General features: G+C 44.6%; 1 protein-coding gene across 1 annotated transcript in view; it reads left to right on the top strand.

Annotated features, from left to right (window-relative positions):
• Positions 1–11,025, top strand: part of PANK1 (pantothenate kinase 1) — a gene marked incomplete in the record, with an annotated part of 78,613 nt that overhangs the window by 33,195 nt on the left and 34,393 nt on the right. Inside the window, 1 exon segment of the mRNA XM_027771493.1 lies at positions 10,537–10,889. Coding sequence (XP_027627294.1) covers positions 10,537–10,889 — 353 coding nt within the window.

Here is an 11,025-nt window from a genome sequence, read left to right as displayed (position 1 = left end):
AAGGCAAGTTATCTGCCCTGCCCTCTTTCCCCCCACATCGTATGCTAATATACAATTGTGACACAAAGATTGGAAAACTCAGTATTCACTTCCATTCAGAAAGGAGGCTAGTGGGAGATAGCCAGAAATTACTGGTCTTCAGTTATCCTAAAATGCTGGAGCAACTCAGCTCAAATGGAGAATATACTTCTGGAGTCCTGATTCTTCTCTGTAGGAGGCTTCCTCAGTCCATTGTTCCCTTCAACCTTTGGCTCCACCCTTGGGGAGGTCTCTCCATTTCTTCAGTTACATCTGAAATGAACACTGAAGACTATGCCCTCCTCAGAAGGCTGAGCAGTTTTCTCTGCTGCCTATTTTTTTTTTTTTTAGAAAAAGAGATTGTTTACTATAGGGCACTTAACACTCACCAAAGAGTCAGAGAGAGCCAGTGAGACAGAAAGCAAGAAATCACACACACCACCCCGACCCCCCAACATCCCCCAGGAGGGATGGCCATGCCACAATCATTTCTTTCTGCTGATTTCTAACTTTAGAGGTTGGATGGTTCAAATGTTCTCTTAGGTCTTGAGCAGTTTCCCCAGCCATTTTAGGTTTAGGCTCACAGTTTCTTTGGCATTACAGTTATTTTCCAAAGGAAATATTTGATTCTAGTTCAGTCTTCGCATGACATTGGTCAAGCCCTCAGTTCTTTTCAGGACATGCTTTTTACATTTGCTGTATGCCTTCCTGGTTTTGTTTCCTGGCCTTTCTTTACTTATTACATGATTATATTGAACCAGTCCCTTTGTTGGGAGAACCACACCTTTATTCTTTTTCCTAGAGCTATTCTAATTAAAATAATTAACGATACACTCTTAACTGTATCTTTACTTGGAAACATCTTTAACTTTTCAGTGTTAACAGTGGGCAATTCTCTTCATTTGAGCATGAAAATACTAAAAACTAAGTACAGATTCTAATTGACCCTTTTCTTTCAGAGGCTTTTCCAGTTTTGTTTCTCAATCTGTTGGGAAAGAGAGCTGGCCCCATAGGTTAGTGGAGTAAGCCCTGTGCATGGGGATCCAGCTCCCATATGGCTGACCGCAGTTGGAATCCCAGTCCCAGTGGCTTAAAAAAACACATTGGGTATATGTGTATGCATGTCCCACATCCTAACAGGATGGAAAAATGGAGAAATAATTGTTGTGCTCCCACACCCTATGGTGTGGCACCACACCCTCCTTTCTCTCTCTCTGGAGAGCACAAGTGCCCGTAGCATTTAAAAGGGAAAAAGATGTAATCTCTTGGGAAAGAGAAGCAGCTACTTTTTCCATCTCTCCAACTGTCCCATTATAGACTCTTTTCTCTTTCCTTTTTGTTTGAAAACGAGTCACCTATTTTCTGAGATCATCTCTCCCTTTTTTCCCATTTCCTCACTTCCTCCTGCCTAACCTCTAAGACACTGCCACATTTTTGGCTGTTAAAGCAGCATTCCACTTCAGAAATCAGTCAGGATAGGGCAGGTTCTGTTCAGAAGCAGACAACACCCAAATCTCATTAGTTTAAAAGAACAGAGCTTAATTTTGTTATGTCCATTGAGAATTGCCATGTCCTTACTACGGGACCTAGCTCACAGATCAGCCACTAGCTGAACTGCTTCCTACACCTGCAGCAGAAGGAAAGCTCTGAAGGGCTCTGGCCTGTAACTAAAGGCTGTGGCCTAGAAATGAAAAATGTACTACGAATCTTAAAAAGTTTATGGAAAACTAGAATTAAAGTCTGAGTTTATTTTGGTGCAAAAATGCCTTGCATCGTTTTGTGTGTTGTGTTTGTGTGTTTTTTTGTTTGTTTGTTTTTGAGAGGTTTTTGCTATAGGGCACATGTGCTCACCAGGAAGACAGAAAGAGACAGAGAGAAAGAAAGCGAGAAATCACCTCCCAGGGGGGATGGCCATGCTGCAGTCCCTTCTCTTCCATTCTCTTCTCGGGATCGTGGGCATGCATGCACACGTGCCCGGTGTGAGTTTAAGTCACTGGGTCTGGGACTCAAACTGCTGCCCACTACATGGAAGTACCATGACATAGCCGTTACACTAACTGCTGGTCCCCGTGAGAGTTTTTAAAAGAGATTTTTGCTAGAAGGTATGTGCACTTGCCAGAGAGACAGAAAAGGAGAAGTCACACCCCACCCCCCCCAGTGGGGATAGCCACACCTTAATCCCTTCTCCTCCATTCCCCTGTTGGGATCTTGGGCATGCATGTACACGTACTCTGTCAGTTTCAAGCCACTGGGTCTAGGACTTGAACTGTGGTCGACTGCATGGGAATCCTGCGATGTAAACATTATGCCATCTGCTGGTCCCATCATTTTTTTATAACACACATTTTCCACTTTTGGAAGACCTCTCATATTCAGCTCCTTACAAGGAGCAGGTTCTATTACACATCTGTGAATTCAACCAACGCTGAATGGAAAATGTTCCCTTTTGCTGACACTTACCGTGTAGTTAGGCCTGCAAAGGTTGGATTTATATGAATGTGAGCAGACAATTTTCCTTGTCATTGTTCCCTAAGCAATAAGTGTAACAGCTACTTACATAGCATTTACATGGTATTAGGTATTATAAGTGATCTAGAACTGCCCTAGAACCCCGTGGTTAAGGAAGTGGGATCCCACATGGCTGATCATGTTCGAATTCCAGCCACAGTGGCTTGAGAAACATGCCAGGCATGTGTGTATGCCTGCCCCAAATCCTGCCATGTTGGAGAAATGAAGGAGATGACATTGTGGTGTGACCATGCCCCATTGGGAGGTGCTTTCTCCCTCCCTCTCTCTCCGACTCTCTTTCTCTCTTTCTGGCAAGTGCACGTGCCCTCTGGCAATTAAAAACTATAAGTAACACAGAGATGATTCAAAGAATATGAGGACATGCACAGGTTATATACAAATACTACACCACTTTATATAAGGGACTTAAGCTTCTGCAAATTTTGATATCTGTGGAGGTCCTGGAATCAACCCCGACACCGAGGGCTGACTATGTATCATTTATGTTCACCATTACAGAAGTTTTCCTTCAGCTTTTTAAAAAAAAAATTTAAAGAACTATTTTATTTACTTTATTTAATTTATTTTTAATTTGATCAGAGAGGGACAGAGTGAGAGAGAGAGAGAGAAAGCAAGAAATCACCCCCGGGTGGATGGCCACGCCGCAATCCCCTCTCCTCCGTTCTCCTCTCAGGATCTTGGGGACACACACGCACACACACCCGGCGTGAGTTTAAACCGCTGGATCTGGGACTCAAACCTTGGTCAACTACATGGGAGTCTAGCAACATAGCCATTACACCAACTGCTGGTCCCTTGATTTTTTTTTTTTAAATAGTTTAGGGGTAAAGGTCTCCCATTTCTATTTTCATATAAAAACTATTCTTTCCAATAAATCCATGTCCAAAAAGGGGAGTCATTTCACACCTCCTCTGAGGCTTTACCTAAACTAATCTTCCACCTGTCAACGCTACATCCCAGAGCATCTTCAACCACCAAAATAAAATTAAAAAGAAAAAAAAAAACAATAACAAAACAAACCTTAAAAAAAGACCCAGAAAAATAGAAAAAAATTAGAGTCAACGAATGAATTGGAGGGGAAAATTTCACCGGCAACTGTTTACGGCTATCTAGTGTCGTGGCGAGGAGAGGCGGCCACGCAGCGTGGTGCTTCTGTGCCTCGTCCTGGGGTCCCAAGGCATTCCAGCTGCACGCTCGCCTTCGCAGGCCCTGCACTACCGCCGTTTGGGGAGGATGAGGTTTCTCAGCATGTCGAAGGAGTTGCCGTCCGGATGCACAGTCACCACCTCACAGCCCTCCTGATGAACCTGAAGGTAGCCAGAGTCATCCAGGCCGACAATCGACACCTTCGGCCCCTCGGCGCTTCCCAGGCAGACTTGCTGGCCACTGAAAGTGAGGAACAGGTGGTCACTGAGAATGCAATGGCACGGCTTAAGACGATCAGTTGAGTAATTACCCATTTATGCCAGGGAGTGGGTGGAGGCCGATCATGGTTAACACGCGGCCCAGAATGAGGGCCAGCATTCTTCTGTTCTCAGAAATTGTTTGAGTAATGACTAAGTCCAGGCGTGGGGGCAAGTCCAGCAGGGAGTTGGATTTTCCTTTATGCACCATGTCACTCCTTTCTGATCATTCATGATGATGGTCCCTACCACTTTCTTACCCCAGAGACATGGTGCAACTCTCTGGGATTTTTGGCTGAGAAGGGGGGAAAAGAAGCTATAAAAAAGAAAGCAAGCTGCCAAGTTTGGGACTCGAACTGTGGTTGGCCATGTGGAAGTCCAGTGCAGTTAACCACCACAACCACGCCACCTGCCAGCCCCTCCTTCAGCATTTAAAAAAAAAATTCCTGATAGAATGCATGCACATGAGGAAGAGAAAGAGAGGTGAGCACCCGCCACCGACTGGTCACATTGTGATTGCCCTTCCTGCAGTCCTGCAGTCTGTCGGATCATAGGCAATCTTACACACGCCTGGTGTGTTGCAGGCTGGCTGGGCCAGCAGCTCAGTCAGCAGGAGGAAGCCAGCTTCTCCTGAACAAGGCATTACACTGTGCCTTGAAGCCAGCCCAGCATTGTGTTTTGAGCTCTTATCCAGTAAGATGTTTTATGAGACATGTAAATATAATTGATTCTCATAGCTACAGTGTTTCATCATATAGGTCACAACATATTTACTCATTGAAGGACATCTACACTGCTACGGGGTTTTCATTATTACAAATTATTGCAGTGGACATCTTTATATATGTTTCCCAGTGCACATGTGGAAGGATTTCTCTAGGAAATAATATAAAATATGCTGCTGCACAGTCATTTTTTTTCTGTAGCACTTTGTTTTACGAACATCGGCTTCAAGTTTATACCCACCTCATCATGGTGAAAACCATTCTGAATAAGTGGATCTGTTTACTTTTTTGTGGAAGTCTTAAAAAGTTTGAACCCAGTTTACTGCTGAATGTCATTTGTGAATGTGCGAGGCATTTGCTTCCCTTTGTTCATGTGGGTGAGAGTGATGGGAGAGAGAAAAGCCCCTCCACCGGGTCTGTCACGCCACGATGGCCTTCCTCTAGTCCTGCACTCTGTTGAATCATGGGTAGTCAGTCACACATACATTTCCAGCTGACGGCTGAGAATCTCACCCATGGTGGCAGTGTGGGACCCAGCTTCTCCTGAGCAGCATTCACTGCTACACCAGGGGTCTCGACCACTAGATTTTTTCAAATGACATCTTGGGACAGGTGGTGCAGAGGTTACAGTGGCTGGATCCCAGATGGCTGACAGAGCAGTTCGAGTCAGATGCGCAGCTTGAAAGACACGCCTGGTGTGTGTGTGCATGTGCCCAGAATCCCAAGAGGAGACTCGTGGAGATGGGATTGTGGCATGGCCGTCTCCCTCTCTCTCGCTTTCTCTGTCTCTCCAGAGAGCACATGCAAACTTTATAGCAAACCGAAAAGAAGGAAAAAAAATAGAAAAATATCTGAAAAGGAAGAGTAAAGGATAAATGCAAACATTTTGTATCTAGAGCCACTTCTTCAGAAAACGCAGAACAGCCTCTTCTTATCAGCAGTTCAGCTAAATTTCCAAAACTTCTGTATATCCCGGATTAAGGGAAACGTGAGTCATCGATGATAGCTTTCCGGGATGTTCTCCTTCTTCCCTTCTTTCTGTCCACAGCTTCTGTCTGGGAAGCTCAGGCACGTTTATATCAAAAGATGAATGTACTGCACCCTTAAAATGTGAGTGTCCTGAAAAAGCCTTAAACTGTGAGCACAAGAGGATTAAATTTTTCACGAAGGTAGGAAACGGACATAGGTAAATAAAAGCAATTTCTATTGCTAAACTAATACAGCAGTTTTAATCCTTATTTCCTTTACCTTAACCCCAACTATTAGAGTTAATTGAACTTTCTTCCCTATTTAATTCAATTGCCAACCATAGCTTTGAAATGGTTAAAAAATGAATGGTTAAGCAGGGAGAAGAAACCAGGGTCCTAAATAATTTAGGAAATGTTTAGGCATCCCCTGTAGCAGTTTGAAAAGTGAGACCTCTTTTCAGTTGTCTGTATCCACCAAATGAAAGGATTCCATGGGGGCTCTTCCTCCCCAATGTCTGATAACAGCAGTGGGTAGGTGATTACTGGATTTCTGCACTGAGCTGGATGTTCTGCGGGTGTTACACAGCACAGCGTGTTCTGCCTCTGATCTGCTGAGCGATCGCCAGCTTCCATTACTGCTGAATCCTGACTTTTTTTTTTTTTTTTTTTTTTTTTTTTTTTTTTTTTTTTTTTTTTTTTTTTTTTTTTTTTTTTTTTTCATTTCTGCTGTAGTCAAAGTTCTCAGTTTGAATTTTCTCCTTCCACCCTTCTGGATCTCTAAGCCTCCAGCCAGTCCATCTCTTCTTCCTGCCCTTTCCTATCAGTATGAACAACCTAAAGGCCTTCTAGACCTTTCTGCAGGCTCATATAATCATAATAATCATAGGCATACAGGAATCATCCTCCTCGCCTCGCCATCTTTTTATTTTTCCAAAAGAAATGGGGTAAAATAACTTACACTTTGAGGCTTCTCTTGCTTTTCTCATTGAAACAGACTGGAGAGCTATTTCCAGTCACTTGTACCAGATCTCGCCCATTCTTTCTAACAGCCACCTATTGGTCTACAGTTTGGAAGCCTGTTAAAAGTCAAGAGCTTTGTTTCTGGTCTGTTTTGTGTGTTGTTTAATTTAACTACTCTAAAGGGTGCTGCAATACACATTTTTTTGTCTTTGAATGCTTTTGCTTCTATTCATGTGGACTAGGGGAGGGTTAGTTGAGTTAAAAATATATGTGTACTTCTCATTTTAGTAGGTGTTGCCAAAATATTTCCAAAGAGATTTGAGCAATGTCTCAGAACACCCCACCACCATCTGGTGGATGTCTTCCCTACTGTAAGAATGAGTGACAACCGTGTCCCAGGCTGCCTTGACACCTGTTCACATCAGTGAATTTAGAACGCCACTGAAAAGGACTGGTCAACTATATGATTAATGGAGGGTAGCTTGCGATTTTCTTTTTCTTTCTTTCTTTTTTTATTTCTTAAATAATTCATAGCAGGTTTCTAGCAGGGGAAAACCAGAGACCATTCTAATGGAACCCATTCTTTCATAGATAAGGATATTAAGATCCAGAGAGGTGGAGAGAGCTCTAGTGAGCTGCTGCTCCTGGGAAGCAGTTGTTGTGAATCCTAAGCTTGGACTTTACATTACACCATGCTGGTCCCACACTGGGTCATGCTGACAGTGAGTTTTAGAGAATAGAGGAACAAACTTTCTGTGTGAGCTGAACTGACAAGCAGGGGTGAACTGACTCCAGTGTCCTATACCTCCTGCTGAGACAGGCGAGCTTCCCCACCTACACCGGGCTGGGGGATTTGCTTTGTAAACTTCTGCAAGGATAACTGGACGTTTGTTAACTTGGCTCTGTCTGTGGAATTTGTTTCTCTTCATCTTTCAGTGGCTTAGAATTTATTATTTTTTTTTAATAATGTTTGAGTTACTGCTCACCAAGTATGGAGCTGTTGACTTAGATCATAACTAAAATAGCTATGTAATCTGGTTTTTGTCTAGATTGTATCAATCTTTGCCTTCTGAAACAACAGCAGTGAGGCTCAGGAGAGAAGATACTGTTTACAGGGGTGGTTCCCTGCTGTGCTCCCCTCTCCCAGCCAGCTGAGTAGTGGGGGTACCCAGAGTAAATGCTTCTGTAGGCCCTACTTACATTTCTGGCAATGTAATAGGCACAGTCCGACAGGGATGATGTGCACAGTTTGACAAGCATTCCTATGAATGTTCTCCAGGGCCAAAATAAAAGAAACTTTGTGAGAGCCATCCAGTTGTTAAGGCCGCTGAATTCCACATGACCAACTACACAGTTTGGGTCTCAGACCCATCAACTTGAAAAGCATACCAAGCACATGTGTGTGTATGCCCAATATCCTGAGAGGAGAATGGAGAAGGGATTGTGGCATGGCCATGCCCCTGGGTGTGCATTCTCATATTCCCTCTCTCGCTTTCTTTGTCTGTCACCCTCTGGCAAGCACATGTACTCTGTAGCAAATTACAAGAAAAAAGAGGAACTTTGTGAAAGAAGCCATTTTTTCCTCCCTGAGTTTTAAAACTCAGTTTTAATATTATAGTTTCAGGTTTAGCCAATGGATTCTGCTGGGGGGAATGAAGAGAGATTCCAGCTGTTGGGTTCCCATATGGCTGCACTGGGTGGTCACTGCAGAGTGTTTGACACCACAGCACCAACTTTCTATGTTGCCACTAATCAGCCAGCCTGACCAGTAGCCCAGCCCGTTCTCCAGATACCAGTACATGTATTCACAATGGAGATCCATTTTGTCTGAGATAAACATCTCAAGTAGGGCCAGCCACATGGCATAATGGTTAAGAGAGCTGGGTCCCACATGGCTACCTGTCATTCAAATCCCAGCCCCAGTGACCTTTTTAAAAAAGAAAGAATAATTTTATTAATCATTATTTTATAATTTGCAATAGGACACACATGCTCACTAGAGAGAGACAGAGGGAGAGGGAGAGAGAGAAAGTAAGAAAACAAGCCACCATATCTGAGACTCGAACCACATCAGTCATGTGGGAGTCCGGCACATTAACCACCATATCATCTGCTGGCCACAGCCCCGGTGACTTTTAAAAAAACACTCCAGTAGTGTGTGCATGCGTGTCCCAAATCTTGACTGAATGGAGAAGATGGAGAAGAGGCTGTCGTGTGACCATGCCATTGGAGGGTGCTTTCTCTACCTCTCTGTGGATGTGCCTTCTGGCCATTAAAAGAAACAAGTCTCAAGCAGATTAAGTATATATTTAAAAATCTCAAGCAGATTAAGTATATATACACATAAAGGCATATCTTCATTTCAGATCTGCAGGCACAGTGGTTATCTGTGAACTTGCCTGTTATGGCCATGGTTCCTTTTAATCAAGCATTCCCAAGCCTACAGATTGGCATCACTGAGGAACTCGTAACCAGGTCCCACCCCAAATTAAATAGGAATCTGAGAGATGACCAGAGCGTAATGTTAACAGCTTCCCAGCCGATTTGAACATAAAGCAAGATTGAAAGTGGAGAGTGTTCCCCTTAAGGCAGAAAGAAATCAGTTGTAACATGAGCCGTTCTTTCTGAAATTCTGCCACCATAGGCATCATCATGTCTGCTGTCATCTCTCAGTCTTTCTCTCCGTCCTTCCTAGATTGTTAAATTAAAACAGTGGAGTCCCTTCTCACAAAATCAGCTCCTACAGCAAAAGCTGAATCGTTGAGAAGTGCCTAGGAAGGTGCCGTGTGAACTAGAGACCAACACAGCTTGGTGGTAACCTCCCCCCAGAGTCAGCATTTTTTTTTTTTTTAATTTTACTTATTTTTTTAACAAGAGAGAGAAAGACAAGGACGCCTGATGAGTCTGCACACCCCAACCTCAGTCAGCCTAGATTGTGAATTGCTGCATTACCACTGTCACCAAGGCAGGCCCACAGTCAGTTCTCCTCCAGAGTTGGAATGGATCAGTTCCCTTGGCTGAAAGTCTGGGGGAAAAGGTGAATTTGGGAGCCTTTATTTATTTACTTTCTTTCTAGTGTTGGACTAGCATTCAGACTGGTAAGATACTTGAGCCCAAGAAGCACAAGGATACGGGAATGGGCTGAGAGAGGGCCAGGGTCCTGTTTCTCACTGAAATCCAGGCAGACTCACTGAGTGCAGCGTCCGCAGACGGATGGGCACCATTTAAGTTGGGAATTTCTCTGCTTATGCCTCCTTTTAGGTACCGAGAGTTGAATTGGAGTAAATGGGTTGTTAAAGGCCCATGTACGAAAGATGTGACACTGCTGCCTTTCATGATCTGATATTCAAAGGCTGGGGCTGGATGGTGACGCAGCAGTAAGGCAAGGCTCTGTGAGGAAGGCTCCAGGTTTGGGTCTGAAGCCCTTCCGGGGCTGTGTCGGGGGTGTGTCTGTGGTGTGTCGCTTGCAATCCAGGCCGGGCTGGCAGGCAGAGCCGGCAAAACTTGCTGGGACCGGCAGATGGCGTAATGGTTATGCTGCTGGACTCCCACGTGGTTGACCGCAGTGCAAATCGCAGACCTGGCCACTTAAAACCCAAATCGGGGGTGTGTGCCTGCGCGCCTAAGACTCTGAGAGGAGAATGGAGCAGAAGGGGTTGCGCCGGGCGCCGGGGTCACCGCCCATTGGCTTTCTGTCTGTCTCTCTGACGAGTGCACAGCGCCCTATAGCAAAAATATCTCAAAAATAAAAAAATCTTGGGCAGACTGCAGCTTGAAGATTATTTCGGGATGGATGTCTCTCTGTCCTTCTCTCTTTCTCTCTCTCCCACTCATGGAAAAAAGAAAGAAAAATTTTAAGATGCACAAAAAGATTAAAGTGAACGTTTCTTTGCAAATGGAGAACTCAGCGCAGCCTTTCTTTCTGTCCCCTAGCGTTCCCATGGTTTGGCATGGATATCGGTGGAACTCTGGTTAAGTTGGTCTACTTTGAACCAAAGGATATTACAGCCGAAGAGGAACAAGAGGAAGTGGAGAACCTGAAGAGCATCCGGAAGTATTTGACTTCTAATACTGCTTACGGGAAAACCGGGATCCGAGACGTCCACCTGGAACTGAAAAACCTGACCATGTGTGGGCGCAAAGGGAACCTGCACTTTATCCGCTTTCCCAGCTGCGCCATGCACAGGTTCATTCAAATGGGCAGCGAAAAGAACTTCTCCAGCCTTCATACCACGCTCTGCGCCACGGGAGGTGGGGCTTTCAAGTTCGAAGAAGACTTCAGAACGGTAGGTCGGGCTGGTCCCTGTTAAACCGAGTGCTGCTGCCTAGGTCGCTGGACTCCCACGTAGTCAATTGTGGTTGGAGTTTTGGACCCAGGGGCTTAAACTCCAGCCTGACGTGTGTGTGTGTGTGTGTGTGTGT

The sequence above is a fragment of the Tupaia chinensis genome, unplaced genomic scaffold (assembly GCF_000334495.1).
Source record: "Tupaia chinensis unplaced genomic scaffold, TupChi_1.0 Scaffold000217_1, whole genome shotgun sequence".
Classification (NCBI taxonomy): domain Eukaryota; kingdom Metazoa; phylum Chordata; class Mammalia; order Scandentia; family Tupaiidae; genus Tupaia; species Tupaia belangeri.
This window is presented reverse-complemented; position numbering and strand designations above follow the sequence as displayed.